The sequence below is a fragment of the Trichoderma citrinoviride genome (assembly GCF_003025115.1).
Source record: "Trichoderma citrinoviride strain TUCIM 6016 unplaced genomic scaffold BBK36scaffold_1, whole genome shotgun sequence".
NCBI classification, from domain to species: domain Eukaryota; kingdom Fungi; phylum Ascomycota; class Sordariomycetes; order Hypocreales; family Hypocreaceae; genus Trichoderma; species Trichoderma citrinoviride.
This window is the reverse complement of record NW_020194709.1, coordinates 1,707,751-1,725,828: the sequence shown is the minus strand read 5'-3', so window position 1 is coordinate 1,725,828 and position 18,078 is coordinate 1,707,751. Positions and strand designations below refer to the sequence as shown.

Here is an 18,078-nt window from a genome sequence, read left to right as displayed (position 1 = left end):
AAATCCTCAGCAGGAGTAAGCCGTTGTCGTGTCCAACTCCGGGTCGCCAGACAACCATCAGTACACCCAGCAATCAGTTGTCTCTACTGGTATTTTGTTGCTGTTCTTCTTCTTTTCCCTCGTGGTCGTTGGTGATGCGACGTCACCAGGCATGACATTGCCATTTCTCAAGTCGCACGCCCGTCTTAATGCCACCAAGTAGAGGGTACCTGGGTGTCCGACTTCTTACTCGTATCCGGCGACTCATGCGTCTTCGTGAAGGCGCCACTGGCACTTGGTCAGCCACCTGTCACTGGTGACGGCTGGAGTCGAACTTGGTCGGCGGGCTTGCTGCCTCTTTCGGCCATGGTGCAGAAGAGGGTATGGCAATGCTCCATTTGTCAGCCGAACTGGGATGCTTCCATTTGTCTCGATTCCGAGCTGCGCTAATGGTGGTGAGAATTGACTCGCCGCAGGCGGCTGTTGCTGGACCGATAAGATGCTGGAGAGATGAGGCCAAAAAATCTGCACGTCAGGCGGTGAGGCGCAGTGGTGCCGAACGAGTCTGGGGCTAGGCCTCCTGGGGAAATCTCGGGAGTTGCAGAGGGTGCCAGGGTGAGAGGTGTTTCGCTGGCGGGAAGGAGGGCGGTGACGTAACGGCGCGGCGACCCCCAATTAGCCGCGAACCAGGCTGAACAGAAACGATTCCGACGGTGTTAGGAGTCGTGCTCGCCACGAGCCACAGACGCCACGAAGTCAGAGATTTCCCATTCATCGTTTGATCGTTTTCTTTGTCCGATGTGTTTCAGATCAGGCAAATGCGTGATCCAAACTAGGCTCTGACACCCACTCGCCGAGATCAGCCCAGGTTGCTAGTAAGAAGTGCAGGCTTGCCGAAACTCTCTCGTCGGTGAGGGCCTGTCCAAAGTCAGGATGGGAGATGATACCCCCTAGCTAGACCTTGTCAGAGGCGCCTGAATTGCAGGATTGGTACCAAGGACAAGCCCTCCGTATGTGCAGAGTCCAGGTGATACCTTAGGTCGCCGTCAAGGAATGCGTTGTTAGCTGAACGGTGTATTATATGGAATCCATTAGACTGGTAATCCTCACAGAGGGGTGAAGAGGACAGCAAAAAGGTAGATAACGACAACACAAGGACAGTCTGACAGCAACCGGTCGTTGGACCGACACTGGGTGTCAAACACAACGCAGAAGAGAAAATGATCATGAATAGGAAGTTCCATACATACTTGTACTAGGTTGGGGTGGTAATTAATTGTCCTACCAGGATCACTACGGCGGACAATTTTCGCAAGTACCTAGCGAAGGCCGGATCTTCTGGGCTCCCTTTCGGCCGTTGTCCGACGAAAGCGTTGGTCATAGACAAGACTGGGAGGGGAGCTAGGGGCGCATCGGCCATGGACATTTCGCTGATAACCTGAGGCTCGCTGATACGGTCCGGTCGGCAGTCAGTTGCACTCGTACGACGTTTCGAGGACGTTGGAGCCCTTGAACGTGGACATTTTCCAAGGAGCCGCAAAGAGCTAAGGCGAGGCGCCGATTCGCGGGCCAACGAAATCTACCTGGGGGCGAGGAAACGGGGTCCTCCAAGTCCAAAATCTGCGTCCCTCAGCGGGAAGACCCCACCACTCGAGGGCTCCAGAGCTTCTGGATTCCACGTCGAAGCTTTTTGAATCACTGCCGCTCAGGAGGGAACGCAAGAAATCAAGCGAACATGGGGCCCTGAGGTCCTCGCGAGAAGGAGGGTGTGGCCCGGATCCACCACCACGATCTGGCTAGTACCAAGTGCTAGATATTGTGGGCTCGATGCCAACTAAAGCCGTTGCCAGATGCAATTGGCCCTCGCCGTTTGACGTGGAGCAGGGGTGTCTTGGAAGGCGTCTTTCACTTGTAGACACGTAACGGCAGCGATTGGCGGACATTTAGATGGCCAAGCTGGCGTTGGGCGTCTTCTTCGCCCTCCAACGATTTGCGTTTTGTAATCCGACAAGGCTCGAAATATGAAAATGGCATCGGGAAACCGGTCTGACAAGCTGTGCACACACAGTCCAGTACGAGATGGAAGACGGCGAGGATGACGTGATCTCGCGCGGGTGCAGGCTCAATGGGATGCAATCCATCTGAGTATTCCGGCCAGGGTAGCGGCTGCTGATCCTTTTTTTGTTACCAGCACAATTGCAGTGCTTAAGCCGAGCTGCTCTGTGACACGAATCCGTGGTGTGGTGCGGAACTTTTACCCCCAATTACCAGTAGTAGCGTCGTCGCAGGCTGCTGAGAAAGTATTTGGTACGCCTTTCCAATACTCCGAAGTCGACACCCAACCAAGTGTCGGACCGGAATCGAAAATACTTCGTGCTAGCACTTGGATTAGCCTGCTCCTGCTTGACTCGTGCGCATAGCCACTTGCACTCGTAGTACCTGCTGTACGCCATGCTCCGTGCGCTGTACAAATAATCATGGAAGACTTTTTCTCTCCCTGTACGCCGTCAGCAAGCTGGAAGGGAGGAGGCATGATGAGCACTTGGCCGTCTTGGGAGTTCTGGCACGGAGGGAGAGGTGAGAAGAGGAGGTTGTTGAGCAGAGAAGACAATTCAACAAACCTGAGGGGAAGAAATAGTGTCACTGGAAGGTGAGGTTGAGCTTGCGCTCACACCACGGACAGTGCCTAGCATTCATTATGTGATTGCTCCTTCCTGTCGATACCTCGTCTAAATACGGCCGGGAAGGAGGTGAGGTACTGCTACTGCCGCCTGGGGTTGGGTGTCTCTCTGCTGGTACGAAATCGCAATATAGACAGCACACATTCAAGCGCATTGATTCCCTGGTTCACCTCTCTTTGCTTTTCCGTGTCATTGCCAATTGCAAACTTGGGAGTTTCAATGACTTGCCAATCAACCCCCCTTGCAATGTGTCTCATATCGGGAAAATATCCCTAAAACACGACTCATTTTCATCTTGTTCGAGCGCCGTGTTGGTCGTCATGTGATGTGGAAGAGGCTGATACGCAACCCGCAGTAGGTACATTAGCGGTGATACCCTGTATTTTGACAACCCGCGTGATGCGGGACTCCCATCACTGCCAGACCGTCGCCCATTGCATTGGGCATTGTCTTTGATATCAGCTGCTGGTACTTGCAGCTGGACGGCTGCACGCCTACATACCACTGCGACGGCACTAGGCGCAATGCATTGACATGTAGGAAGGGTCTGCCAATGCCATGCGCGACTAAGGCTGTTGAGTCTGATATTTGGCATTGACTGTTAGTGCACGCGTTAGCATGCAACAACTCGCGAGTTCTAACCCTCAAAGACAAGTATATGTACTACTCGATGAGGCAGTGGCTGCCATTACGAGCCATACCTCGGTAGGAGCAGTGGTAGTTGAGTGCCAAGTAGATTACTGTATGTAGGAGCTGGCACTTTCAACTTGTATGAAGTGGTGGTGTGCGTGTGTGATAAGACGTCAAGCTGGTCTGCTTCACATCCTCGCATTACCAATAGATTGATAAATCCGCCGTCAAGGAAGGGCAGAATTAGGCTAGTGTCGTTGCTCAGCCATCTCATCTCTGCACTGTTACCGTACGGAGCCGTGATCTCCCTACTGGGTGGCATCTCGTACGAGGAACATGTGCTTTTTGATGGCAGCCGGAGATAAACCCGGACAGTTTAGACTATGGAAGTAGTATGTATACTATATCATGACGCCCTGATCAAACGATGTTAAGGCTGGCACCATACCAGTATCAGAAACGAAAAAAAAGATAAAGAAAAAGAGGCAATACAAGTCGATCAAAAGAGATGAAACCCCGAGCTTATATGATTGAGAGTAACCTCGGTGCTTGTGACTGACTACCGGACGGCTATGTAATATGAGGTAATTATAGGGAGCAGATGCGTCGCGGCCAAGGGCTTCCTGAGCTGCGAAATGAGGAGAAGATGCATATAGATCCAAGTCAGGATGCAACACCCGTGATTTTCAGTCTATGGCCCTCTGTGAAGGATGCAGCCAGCACGGTCGTTTCTCCATGTATGTACCACTTGGTGCGAGGCACCACTACCGAACACTCATGTATGTCGGAAAGTGGGCGTCTCTCTGACAGAATGTCACTTTATTACCACTCTATTTGTGGGATGGCACATGTATATGTATACTACCACATGTATGATGATGCTGAAGAGGAGGAGGATAAGGAGGGAGGAGGAGAAGGTAGTGATGATGGTGGTCGACGCCTATTCGGCCTAGCTTCGACGCACTTTGGGCTTTCCTTCGCCTTTTGGGTTCCCATGCGGCCGGCAGTGATCGAAAGCGAGGGCATCATGGCCAGGTCAGATAGACGGGCCAGGCGAGTCTCCAACCCCAGCACGTCAGGCGCCGGACACGGTAGCATTGGCATCAATGCCACTTGGCAAGCACTTCGCTGCTGGCAGCCCAGGAGCTAGCAGGACGAGATGGCGCACTCGTGCTTTGAGCGAGTCGCAGACTTGTACATGTAAGGAGGCTAGGGAGCGACATGGGCATTATTGCAGCGCAATCCGCGTTTACTCTGAGTATTTTGCCAGCCAGCTCACCAATGACGAGGGGCTTGGCCGGCAGCAGGGCCAGAGACGACGTTTGCTTCTCTCGCTCACTGAGACGAGCCGTCACAAAAAGAGACATGGGAAGGGCCAGAGGTCATGACACACCCCCCGAGCATCGGCACCGTCTGCCGCCCAGAGCTTCGCATCCCTGTCGCTACGCGAAAGAGTAAAAAGTGCCGCCCCCTGGTCGCGGCGCTGGCATCATTCGAGGAGCCCTGAGCGCTCAGTGTCTTGGTCTGCTGGTGCCTCGTCAATTTTCCGCCGCCGAGACAGGCGGCCAAAGTATTACATGTACTAATAGCAGAAATTGACTTGAATCGCGGCTCGTCGAGGGCATGTCTGGCACAGATAACGCTCCCGGCGCCGGCAGATGAGGGTTTCGCCCTGCTTCACGGGGGGCGTGGACGTCTTTTGAAGGCGGGTGTCAATTCAACGATCCAAGGGAAACTGAGAAGAACACCCGGGAGAGGAAGGGAAAGTGACACTGCCATGGAAGTACAAGTACAAGGCACGATTGCCAAGGGATTCTGTTCCTTCGCCTCGTCCACGATACCTCGCGGTACATCTAACGGCCGAGGACGGCGGCTGGATGCGGCAGGTGATGCGCATGGTGCAGCGAGTACGCTGGAAGTACCGCGCATGTTGTTCGACTGATCATCCGCCGGCGGTAGGTAGCCGGTACCTTGGCCAAGCTAAATCACAAATTGGGAGGGCAACAGCGAGCGACAAGCCCCGTGCGCTGAACTGTACAAGCATTCGCCGGAGCCGAAGCGTGAGAAAGGCTCGGAAAAGGCGATGATGCGTTAGTGGTTTGAAAAAGAAGGTGAGAGAAGCGCCGGCCATATCTGCGATGCTGTTGTGGCTATCAAAAGAACGCCACGGCAGTTTTTTCCTTTCCTTTTCTGTTTGGTGGCTTGAGAGTAAAATAGTCAGATGGCGCACTCAGTGTGTAGGCAGTAGGTAGATATAGTAATAGAAGGAGAGGAAGCCGAAGGAATATAGGGAAAAATCTTTCTTTCTAGCGGAAACTCTAGGATTTTCGAAGTACTACTATCGCCTCTCTCGCTCAGGCCCCGCCCTTGGACACGCAACGAACGACTGTCGTGACTGTGTGAAAGGACGTCCAGATTCGTTCGCATTTGCTGTGAGGTGAGGCAAATATTAATAAATCTTGCAATCTTTATTGTTCTGATGTCAATACTTCGTAAGCTGCCGGACCGTATTTGCACGTTATTCTCCTAATACGAATCACGTTGGGAGTACCTACCACTATACCTGTATTGATATTGCATTTCTCAATTCCCCTCGTCCGACGACGCGTTTCTGCCAGCAAAGTCGAGGTACCTGCTCCCCGGTCCGAGTCGAGTACCTGTGCTCGGCTTAGCGCCCTTGCGCTCGCCGCATTTTTTCCGAGGCCTTGGATGCTAAATCAGCGATAGCACAATTGTTCTCCTGCCCTCGAGTCCTCTCGTCCTCTTCTCTTTCTCTCACCTTCTTCCCTTTTCTTCTCTCGTCGCCTTCAGGTTGTCGGTTCTCAGTATCGACGTCTTTCATCTCTCGCGCCCTGCCCTTTATTTCGTCCTTCGTCCTTTGCACAGCTCGAAGCCTCGTGGTTTTCTTGCGCCATCAGAAAACGACCCGCGCGATACTGCCAAGGTATGTGGACAAAAGAGGGCCCCTCGGTCGCCGTTCCGTCTTTTTCTGCCTTCTCCAAAAAAAAGTCACCACACAAGCAGAGGGAAAACAGCCTCTGCTGGATCCCCTCCCCTCCCCTCCCACTCCAAGCCCATGCCCCAGCGCTCCCGCCAGAACCCTTACCTGCACCAGAGCTGCCCGTACCCATTTGCCTTATTCCCATCCTGCTAGGAGGATTCAACCCTAACCCAATTCCTTGCCCGCTGTGTTTCTGCATCTCTTTGCAGCACGCTGCCCCCGGTCCGGGTCTGGCTTTTGTTTGCGGCCTTCGCGATACCGCCTGGCAGCGCTTCTGGCTCCACTCGCCACTGGCCGTCTTCGCGGTCTCTCGCAATGGCCGCGCTGCTGCAATTGCCAACGGCCGCATGTACCTTGCGCGCTGTTCCCAGTGCTCCAACCTTGGGGACCGGTACCGGTACGCGCGCTGGTGCTTGTACAAGTACTCGGTACTGCCGCGCACTGCACTGCACTGCGCTGCTGCACCGCTGCACTGTTGCAGCACCGCCCCACTTTTGCTCTGGTGTTTTCGGCACCCTGGAAATGGCGCTTGTTGCCACTCCACCCCCTCCCCCCTGTTAGCGCCCTTTTTCGCACCCTCCACGCTTTTGGCACTTATTTTTTTTTCCTGCTCTTTTTTTCTTCCACGAAAATAGTTTCGCCTTTTTGCAGCCAACTGACAGGTTCTCTCCAGGATAAAAAAGGAACGAGACCCAGTTCTCCACCCCACTCCAACAACTTCCCTACCTAACCATCTTTTCTCGTGAGGGACCTGTTATACCCAGAGCCTCACCTCCACCTTCCCCAGAACGCCGCAGCCCTCTCGCAACCTCACGCGTGGGCCTCATAGAAAGACTGTAAACCTGCGTTTACGCTTTCGTCCTTTGTTCTCGAACTCTTCCTGATCCATCAGCGCGTCGCTGTCGGTTTTTATCCCGCCAATTGCTCGATTGCGACGTTGCTGCCCGCAGCCTGTTGAGTCTGCTGTTTCTGTCTCCCTTGCGGTAGCCGGAAAAAAAAACACACACAACACACGTCGGTCTCTCGGACGCGTCTTCGCGCAGCATCATGGACAACCCTCAGTACCAGAACAACGGTGTTCCGACATCCGCGGCCCAGACTTACCCGTCGCCCACTGCCATCTCGCCTCACCAGCTGCAGACCGGCTCTCCTCTGCCGCAGACGCTTCCACCTCTGCAGCCTCATACCGTTGCGATGCAGCCGCTCTACGGTAGCCACCCGCATACGCCGCGAACTCCAGGCACTCCCAACACGCCTACGCAGAACAACCTGCCCAGCTACCAGCAGCAGACGTCGCAGCCTGGTCCTCGGCCCGGCATCTACTCAATGGCACAGAACCCGTACCCTCACCAGGGATATGCCACATCTGCGGCTATGATGCCCCAGGCTACCACGGCCGTCTCTCACCCTCAGCCGATTGCTCCTGCGCCGGTTGGCGGTCGCGGCCCTCCTGTCCTGCGTCCCATGCCCCCCGGAGGTCTCATGGCGCAGCCTGGCGTGGCCTCGCCCTACGGCCCGGGTTCTCTGATGCAGCCGAACCCCATCCTCCCCGACGGCGAGCAGCCGACGCACGTCGTTGGATCTCAGGGTCGCCGAGGTATCTTGCCCAGCGCTCCCGGACGGCCTACTGCCCAGGCTGCGGGAACTGGCGCCAAGAACACCGTCATCCCCGTCAAGGATGCCGACGGCAAATTCCCTTGCCCTCACTGCACAAAGACCTATCTGCATGCCAAGCACCTGAAGCGCCACCTGCTTCGCCGTAAGTTACTGCCTGCCACCGAAGAAGATGCCTATTCATTGAAAGGCGTTCTTGCGTGCTGACCAACTCATTCTAGACACCGGTGATCGCCCCTACATGTGTGTCCTCTGCCGGGACACCTTCTCCCGAAGCGACATCCTCAAGCGTCACTTCCAGAAGTGCTCTATCCGCCGAGGCAACCCCACGGGCGCTAGCCATCTGTCCCACCCTCAGGCCCACGTCAAGAAGAACGCGCAGGCGCAGAAGGCCGCTCTCGAGAACGGACAAGATCTGAACCACCTGAACGGACTTGGCAACATGGGCGGAAACAACATTGTGCACCCCTTTGGCATCGTTGCCGTTCAGGATGGGATGAACAACATGACAGGTGACCAGAGCCAGCTCTCGCGATCAAGCAGCATGGGTCGAATTGACGATGGGAATGCAGACCGGAGGAACATGAACGGCCCTGTTATGGGCGGCTCCCAGCAGTACGGCGGCGACGTGTCCAGTTCCATGGCCAACCAGCAGATGCCGACCTACAGCATGCCTCCTGGTCAGAATGGTATCCCCATGTACGGCGGTTCCAACCCGAACCAACAACCTGGCCTTGACTGGTCCCAGGTCTTCCAGGCTGGTGCGCATCCATCTCCAATCCATCCTTCTCTGCTACCAGGCCCTAATCACGGACAGACACAGACCGCAACCAAGGCCGAGCCTAATTCCCAGGAGTAACTTGTGGTGGCCCACATGGGAACCCCCGCGAAAAAAGAAAGAATGAGCCTCGAGAACGAAGAAGCTTTTTTTTTGTTTCCGAATGTCTGCCAGAGGGTAAAATCTCTGGCTAATACCTTTCTCACTGGTCCGGCTGTCTGCCACTAGGTACTGGTATACTAGGTATGCAAGAAGTACCACTGGCATAAGCTGACTTTGCCAACGATGGAGGGGTATTTTCGAGTCTTTATCATTGAAGGCTTGAGAAACATACAAACTCCTAGTTGTGCGGCAGAGATTGTCGGAACAACCCATGACTGCTTCTACGATCGATACTGTTTGTTTCTTTCTGTTATCGACGGGGAGAAGAACGAAAAGAGAAAAAGAAAAAGGAAAACTGAACGATAAAAAAAACCGCAGGGTGATTGCATTTTGAGGAGTTTCGGCTTGATTTTGATTTCTTTTTCTCTCAACGTCTGGTTTCCTTGGTCTTTTCTTTTCTTTTTCCTTTCGTCTTTTTGACAACGCAAACGACTGGATCGCGGATAGGAGCAACCTTGCGCGTGACAAGACACCTGTTGGACTTGTCATGCAATGCATAAGGCTCGGCATCGGTGGCGTCTTTGTGTGCTGCAAATTGCATTTTCAGTCCGGATAGATGGTTGTGGAGTTGATTTCATTAGATTTCGATCCGATATAGAGAGGGGAGGTCCTGGCCGGTTATGGTAGTTACCTGGTACGATTTCACGATTTCGGCTTGGGCTACAATAATGAGTGTTGCTCTGCGCCGTGTTCCCGGCGGTATGAAGGATGGCAAAAGAAAAACAAAATGGGACGGAATGGCAGGTGGGAGCGGAGGATGAATGAAAGGCGGGCACTCATGGAAGAGTTGTACAGAGTATATGTGAGATAAAAAGCAGCCCAATCAATGTACTACTACAGACACTCTTAGTAGCAGTCTTTATATAAGACAATGCGATTTGATGACAGAAGATTTGCCATGCCACAGCTGTGATCTTGATGCTATTATAAGATGCGCATTTTGGGAATCAAATCCCGTCGTATATAAGGTATGAGAGGGAGGGAGAGAGAGAGATTGTTTGGTGTGGTGCAGAGTTTGGTTCCCATCAATGAGGCTGATGGCTAATTACGCCGATTTCTCCTCGTCATCTTGACTGGTCCTGGGACTTTTCTACAGTCGTGATCTTGGGCGCCAACTTGCGCAGCTCAGCCTTGTCCTCCTCGGTCGGTGTGAAGCCGAACGACTCCTCAGCCTTGTCGGAGATGTACAGCCCTGCGATGCCCCAGGCGATGACGGCGACGCCGACGCCCAGGCGGGTGTTGGGTGACAAGTTCTTGTATGCCCTACGTTTGAACACGCTGAAGAGTAAGTTCTCTTGTTTTTTTGTCTTGTCTATCACTGTCTCTTTTGTGGGGGATTGGCTGACTTGAACATCTTCTGAGATTAGAGTGGGCGAGCGCGTTGATCTCGCTACCTTTGGGCGTTGGGACGGGAGTTGGAGATGTCGTCAGTGAGAGATGCTGTTGGCGTGATTGTTCATTGATGGGATGAATTGTATGGCATTGGGATTCATGGGAGTGGGCTGTTTGCGAGATCAGAGGCGAAGTTGCGATGTGAGAGTGGTGAAGAGACGCCTGATGATTTTTCACCCCACTGCGATGTACTTGCTAGCGTGTGAACAGGGAAACTAGGCTAGCCCCTGTTAAGAATATACTTCTGTAGTATTTGCCCAACTCTTCCTTGTTGTGGCAGAGGTATGAAATGCGCTCGACTCTACGGTGATTTTTGTAAGCGCCATTCAGAAGGATTGCGTCTCATAAGAGTCCCGTTCTTAAGTATATTATGATGGACTTCTCAATTTCATATCGTGAACCTACTTTCCTATTTGGCTCAAATGTGGAGGAGTTGCATAGAGTCTCATTGAGCCTTGGAGCTGATGATCGTGGGAAGCTGAGGAAGCTTGAGAAATCCATTGCATATATGGGTATCAAAGACTCCTTCAAAACGTCATATACTTTTGCCTTTGTGAGTTTAGACAAAGTGTAGGGCCTTGTAAAGAAATGAGTTCATCCTTCCGAGGGTACGATCGTGACGGACTTCATACAGAGCCTTGATCGTATCACCGCGGAGCAAAGATGCGCCTTCATTGATCATAACTTGATATAGTCGCCAAATCCCGCTCGAGAAACAAGCAGTGGATTTGGAGTATCTGACGACCTATCCCCTCTCCACAGGGACGACCTGAACTGCCGTAATACTGTGTCCATCTGAGATGCCTTATCATAGGCCTGGGTATACGCATACTGAACGAGCGTTGGCGGCTAGTATGGTTACTGGTGATATCTGACATAGAGTTATATAAGACGTCTATGTCTCTCTATGTGTCTTGACCAACACTGGAGACCGTTGGATGAATAAAGTCACCATGGCAACCGTGAAATGTAGCAGTACATCAAACCTACATAACAACTCCCTTTCTCCTTTCCTCCTTTTCTTCTTTCCACTGTCAACTATTGATTGGTCCAATATACATGATGCTACAAACCCCCTTAATCTATTTGCCTTTTCTGAAAGTGTATCCGGGGCCACGACTAAGCTGACGCGAGCAACATCCCCGGCCATGATGCTGCCGCTATGAAAGCTTCTATTCTGAGTAGGACGCACCTTGTTCCCGTAACAAGATGAACTCCATACAAGAAGGGGTAGCAGTCATTTCAATTGATTGTAATGAGACATGGCCGGATCTGAGCGCGGAGTCTTTCTCCAGCTTGAAGCCGACCTGTGCTGGTACAAGGCACAATTGCGCGACCTCTAGACGCCACCGAACTGGATATGCAGGGGCATCACGCCACAGAAGGGAACATATGGAGCGAAACAAGTATTGTAAAGTATCAAGATGCAGTCTTCGCCAAATCTGGTGGTGTATCTGCAACTTGGACGAGCAAGTCTTGCGCAAGATTTCAAATATTGCTTCCGTTGGACTCATGCAGGTATGCGCTTCAACCCTGCTTCCAGGAGCCGAATCATCTCAGAAAGAGCAAAAAGGGGACACATGTCATGGGCAGCAGCGAATGGTACCAGCGTCACAGTCGCACAGCATGAAGTCCTCCTCACTGGTATCAGGTATGTTGGTTGGCTCTTGGTCCAATCTCGGCGCGGCGCAGTGCAGTGTAGCCTTCTTGTGAAGAGCGCCAGCACAGGCAACCTGTATTCATGTTAGTACATGTATATATGCGGGTGATCCAACATGGAAAGCAGCAACGGGGGCCAACCTGCGCGCCGTCCGCAGAATCCCACGCTCCTCATCCCGAATTAGAGAGATTTGGGGATTGACGAATGCGGGAATTGCCTCGTCCGCCACCCGCTGCGGCAGCACGAGCACGAGCACGAGCACGAGGGAGTGGGCAGAGCTGGGACCAGCTTCCCCGTTCCCGTGTGAACCCCAGCTTGAAGCTTGTTGGAGCTTTGGCTTATTGTCCTCCAGCTTGACAATGGGAACGGCAATAGCAGACTATGAGCACTAACGATCCAGTTGATCTGATAACGCTGGTCCCCTGTGTTTCTGAATTGTGAATTGTGACGGGTCCAAAGAGCTCTACTATCTCAGAAACATGAACATGGACCAGGGGCCAAGGACTTTCACGTCCCCGACCGTCTAGCAGCCCTATCATGTTCTCATTTGATGTTACGCACTTCGTTCATGAATTGCCCATCTCATAATTAATTCCAATTACTAGTGGTCTAGCACGCAACAGCACGGCTCCGTAGCCGCGATCGGTTTTAGAAAGGCCCTGCAGTGCGACGTCAATTTCGCCCGAATCGATGCGCTAATCGTCTGATTGCCACGCAGGGGAAGTGGAGGGAGGGCGCTTGGGAGGGCCGGAGGATCAACTACCAAGTCGGGGGATGAAGTGAAATGACATATGCTTGCTTCCATGGCTTTGGAAGTGGCAGAAGCAGGATGCCGTGAGCTTGCGGCTCTTGAGGTCACTCAGGCAAAGATTGCTTGCTCGAGCGGTGATGAGAGGCCTCGAAAGGGTTTCGGTTTGAGTGGAGGTATGTTTGTCTGTGATTCAAGTCAACTTGCACGGGCATGTCTTTGCAAGCCATGGCGAGTGGAGATTTGACGGGCGCCGAGCTATGTGAGTAGGAAACAAAAGGTCTCACTTGTGTATGTATGTCTCCCTTTCGAGTGCCAGGTTTAGTGATCAACAGCGTGATGGCTGTTGTTTGTCCATACGTGACAGATGCGCCGGCTGGCCACGATACGAAGAGTGTGACGACACGCGCGATGCTGTTCCTCGTATTCCGCGTGTGGTGTGTTATGTGCAGTACTGCATGTGCCAGGACATAATAAGAGGGGGGAAACGAGGATCCCCGCTCCCGTTGAAAATCAATTCACTGCTGATCTTGGATCACATCAGTCAGAAGCCGTTTGAAGTCGTTCATGTGGACGACAGCAAAAGTGGCGTGATTGGCTGCAGTGCACAGCATCAACAGCAGAGATGGATGGCAAATTTCACGGTTGCACGACATGGCCTGTCTGTGGTCGGTGACCAAAGGGACTGAAATGAAATGACATGAGATGAGATGATGTGCGCGAAACAGCAACAAAGCGCAGAGGCGAGGCTGAGAGGGCCGAGACAGCGCACGTACTTTTTCCATGTTGTCTCGGTGGGCTTTGGTGTTTCAGGCCGCAAAGCACGAAGTATGCATGCGCCGCTCGTGCACCCGAGAGAGGGCAAACGGATGAAGGGGGCGCGGATGAAGAAGAAAACAAACAAACAGACGGAGATTGCAATGCCGCGAGATGAAGTATGTATGTGAGAGCCGGAGTGCGATGCCTGTGTTTATGTTGCCCATCTGTTTGATGCTATTTTCTGCCCGCGTATCGACACCGCCGATACTGCAAGCATGGAGGCGGAAAGTCGAGCAGTGAATCGATGAACGAATAATGACATTGTGATAGTAGTATGGCAAACGGGCGGCATGCGGCCTCTCCCCCTGTAATGTATGTAAATTCGAGGATTGAACCAAGCCGACATGAGTGAACACACGCTCACACACCAGACGCGGGCATCAAATCACACTCAGACATGACGCTCAGAGGAACTTGACCTCCAGGGCTGCTCTCAACTAGCGGCGGCCAGCCCCTGGCCGCTAACACAGCCAGCTGGGCGCCTTGCGGCTAGGGCCTTGCAGGGCCTGCAGGTTCCTTGTCCAGGCGGCCCAATCGTGTTGATGATGGATCAGTGCGCTGCAAGCTCGAGCAGCCCTCGAGATGGAGGCTTCAAGGTTCATGTTCCGGAGTTCCCTTCCACCGTCGCTCCCGCTAGTAGTAGCAAGATTTTCCTCGTCCTGCTCCAAGTTTTGACGAGCCGGTAGCGTCACGACTGGAGCTGCTAGGTCACCACTAACAGCAGCCGCAGCGCGTGGGTTGACAGCCGGCTTGTGTCTCGATGCTTGGAACCAGATCCGGTTCCCGCGCCCTGGAGCCAGCACAGGGGGCCCGGCACTGCACTGGCCTTGGGAGGCTGAGGTCGGCTGCCGTCGCCCTGAGTGGCCGGTTTGGTGGCTGCCCGCTTGATGGGTGGGTGGGTGGCTGAACCCCCCCAGCAGGCCCGGGTCAGCGCTGCGCAGGTGCGTTTAGTGGTCTCTGCTGGTGCATGCACTGGAACCTGGAAAAGATTGCACCTGTGGAGCTTGTAAGCTTTGAGCGTCCCAGCCCAGGGCGGTGCAAGCCAGCCATTGAGCGCTCCTCCTCGCTCGCCGCCGGATTGCAAGCCCGACTCCAACCCAGACTCTCCTTCTCACCACCTCCACCACCATCGTCGGCTTCATCAGTTGCTGGTGGCAGCGTCGACGACCCGGCCCGGCTGATGATATCCCTCTCCGTTGCTTGTCCCGCCTCGCTGATTTTGCTCTCTTCCTCTGCTCCCGCCCTCTCCCACCCTCCCGGCGGCGCGGTGACGGTTTCTCTTCCCTGAACGGCCGCGAGGCCCCTCCGACCCCTTTCGACCGCAGCCATGCAGCGCGTTTCTGCCTTCTTGCCCTCGTGGGACAGGAGGAGCTCTGGCAGCTCCAGCAAGACCGGCAGCGTCTTTGGCTGGCCCAACAGATCGTCGCAGCCTCCGCCCCCCAATGGCCTGTCCAAAATCAACACCGACGCCGCCAACAGCGGCAGCCAGGGCAAGCGGGTGCAGCGAGAGGCCTTCTGGCCCGCGACGCTGGACCTGGAATGCGACAAGGCTGCCCGCATCCTCAAGTCTTTCTGCGGTATGTCCATGTGTGCTCTATCGAGACCAAGATCAGGGCCCTCCGTTCCTTTCTGCGATCCATCAATTGCCCTGCCTCGGAGCCCAAGAGGCAGCATGTAAGAAGTGCAGTGCAGTACAGATGCTAACGCGGGCCTGGCAGTCGACGGCTATTTCGCCCCTACCGAAACCGACGTGCCGATGTCTCCGGCATCTACCTCATCGGGCACCAGGACGCTGGACTTGATTCCCAAGAAGATCCCTAAGCGAATAATGCAAAATGCCGCTGGCATTGCCGTCTTCACATGCATGCGGAGCGGCCTGTGGATGACCGGCTCGGGCGGTTCGGGCATTCTGATTGCCAGGAAATCCGACGGCACTTGGTCTCCTCCTTCAGGCATCATGCTTCACACCCCGACCCTCAGCTTCATCATCGGCGTCGATGTGTACGACTGTGTGTTGGTCATCACCAGTCTCTCTGCGCTCGAGTCCGTCAGCAGACCCCGCGTGACGCTCGGCGAAGATGTTGAGCTTCGCTCTGGAGAGACCGTCGCGCTTGGCTCTGACGAGTCCGAGATCAACTGGCGAGAGCTGGGCAACACCGTTCTGACATACATGAAGGCTCGAGGCCAGCAGCAGCTGGTCAACCTCCACGGATGCATGCTGTCCGAGCGCAGCAACGAAAACGAGCGCTTCTACAGTTCTAGCGACATCACCCATATGGACATCCTTGCCGGAAATGTCTCTAGAGATGTTGAGGAGACGACTGCTCTGAACGAAGTCCTCAAGATGGCCGAGGGAAGAACCGACTACGACAGCTCCGTCATTAACAAGGTTGCCGCTGAGCCGGCACCAAGTGACGCCCTGATCACGGCAACCCCTCCCAAGTCGCTCTCGATGCCCTCGTCCCCCCACACTTCGTCCCACACTTCGTTTGGCATCCCCCAGGCGGATGACCCCGATCCTTTTGGCGTTCTGGCGCTGGAAATGGCAGGCCTTGAGATCCGGGAGGCTGGCTCTCGCATACGCCCGACGAGTAGCTTGTTCGACATCAACCAAGCCCCCATGAGCCCCGTCGCTGCGTCCAAGTTTAGCCGGCAGAGCATGGATACCTTCGTGTCAAGGAGCAACCGGGGAAGCTACGTGTCCATGCGGACGATCCGGAGCCAGGTCACTGACGCCGGTACACAGACTGACACGGGCAACACACCCGCAACGTCTCCCAGCCCAGGTCCTAGCGACAGCAACGGCCGGGCTTCTCCACTTTACATTGCTTCCGTGAAGGAGGAGGACGAGGAGCATGAGGAGGACAAGACGGATGATGAGAGCGTGAAGAAGGAGGCAAAGGAGGAGGACAGTGAAGAAGAGGACAAGTCGGAGTCGGAGTCCGTCGCCAACGTTGCTCAGCACAGGCTTTCCAGGGACGTGGCCGTTGGTCCCGACTCTGGGGATGAAGCAGAGCTGAGCGACAGCGATGCCGTGTCTATTTCAGAAAGCCTTCTTCTTGAGGAAGATGCAATGAGCCACGGAGAGTTAAGCGAAGGGGAGGTTCTGGGTGAAGATGAGGGTAGCGACGACGACGACCTGCACGACGACGACATGGAAGGAGAAGAGCCCGTGGTTTTTGAAGTCGCCGCGGTCCAGCGAACCAGCACGCAGATGCTCACCTCTCGCATGATCCAACCCCGGGCCAATGTGGTGACAATCGCCAAGCGCGTGCCCCCGCCTTTGCCGACGCGCAGCCCTGCTAGAATGTCTCGCATCGCCAACAAGGACGCTGCAGGCGAGGGCCTCAACCTGCAGAGCCCCCTCAGCCAGACCTATAGCAGTGATGGCGATCTGGAAGACAAGGACGTCGACGCGGCCAACATTGATGCCGTGGCCGCGACTGAGAAGCATGACGAGAAGGAGCATGAGGCTGAGCATTCCGATGGCGAGGAAAAGGATCAGGAGGAGGAGGAGGCTGAGCATTCTGATAATGAGGAGAAGCACCAGAAGAAGGAAGAGGCTGAGCATTCCGATGCCGAGGAGAGCGATGCCGCAGAAGAGCCCCGGCACAAGCCTACACACTCGGATGAGAAGGAGGCTGAACATCCCGATGGTGAAGAGAGCGATGCCGCAGCCGAGCTCCAGCGCAAGCCTGTATCCTCGGAGGAGGAGGACAACGTCCCGGCCCACACCTCGGATGATGCCGCGTCGAACAACAAGAAGCACACCTCATCCATCTACACTGGCGTGACCGAGGACCACTGGAGCGACAACGGATCCTCAGTTACCACGCCCACCTCTGAGCGGAGATTCTCTCTCATGGAGGATAAGATCGTTGAAGAGACGCCCAAGAAGGCGACTGAAGAAGCCAAGGAAGCTGACGATTCCCTCGCAACACCCACCGAAGATGCTACGCACAGGCCCGTGGTGACGGTAGCCAACTAAAAAGGCGAGACGACAACTCAGACACGCGATACGACGACAGACAGACAGCATTTATTCCCAGGCAGCCAAGACGACGATTACACGAAATTATTACTTACTCTCCTTTGCGCCTTTTACCGGAAATTCTTCTCAGCCTCCTTTACTTCTTTTTGTTTATGGGACATTGACTAATAATTGGCGTGCGGATCTTTACTGGGATAAAGCTCTTTATATCGACTCTCATACCGAGATATATGGGCGGCGCTGTCAGCTTCGAGGAAGAAGCGCTTGCTTGGGATACTTTTGACGAAGAAAAAACAATGGCGTTTGGAGACTTTTGGACACCTGCTTTCTTTCCTTTCTTTCACTTATTCGATTTATCTTGCCCCTTTTTCTGAATTATAGATACGGAGGACCCTTTTGTTGATTGCATGGAGCGATGATGGGGCGTCGCATTTCGCAGAGATTTGACTGGGGAACCAGTTTGGGTGTATGACTACAGCCACGGGGGGACATTCAAGGAACGAGGCAGTAGAAGCTGCAAACAGGATACTGCAGACAGCGATGGAAATTTCTGGTGATGGTTTAGGATCCGCAGTTGTTCTCTTTTAGTAATGCTAATTGAGGCGAAATGGAAGCTTTATCTC

The 18,078-nt window shown here is 54.1% G+C and overlaps 3 protein-coding genes across 3 annotated transcripts; 2 read left to right on the top strand and 1 right to left on the bottom strand.

Moving 5' to 3' along the window:
- Positions 1 to 7,338: 7,338 nt before the first annotated feature.
- Positions 7,339 to 8,751, top strand: BBK36DRAFT_1165111 (hypothetical protein; the record flags this gene model as incomplete). The annotated part of the gene is made up of 3 exons (XM_024894740.1): positions 7,339 to 8,050; positions 8,127 to 8,666; positions 8,729 to 8,751. 3 exons carry the CDS (start codon positions 7,339 to 7,341, stop codon positions 8,749 to 8,751), a joined length of 1,275 nt encoding a protein of 424 aa, XP_024753909.1.
- A 1,158-nt stretch (positions 8,752 to 9,909) lies between these two features.
- Positions 9,910 to 10,199, bottom strand: BBK36DRAFT_1155388 (hypothetical protein; the record flags this gene model as incomplete). Its single annotated transcript, XM_024893826.1, has 2 exons — positions 9,910 to 10,108; positions 10,192 to 10,199. The coding sequence occupies 2 exons, from the start codon at positions 10,197 to 10,199 to the stop codon at positions 9,910 to 9,912; spliced, it is 207 nt and encodes a 68-aa protein (XP_024753908.1).
- Positions 10,200 to 14,791: 4,592 nt separating this feature from the next.
- On the top strand, positions 14,792 to 17,452 carry BBK36DRAFT_1108742 (hypothetical protein; the record flags this gene model as incomplete). The annotated part of the gene is made up of 4 exons (XM_024889398.1): positions 14,792 to 15,041; positions 15,183 to 16,348; positions 16,394 to 16,897; positions 16,988 to 17,452. The coding sequence occupies 4 exons, from the start codon at positions 14,792 to 14,794 to the stop codon at positions 17,450 to 17,452; spliced, it is 2,385 nt and encodes a 794-aa protein (XP_024753907.1).
- Positions 17,453 to 18,078: the final 626 nt, after the last annotated feature.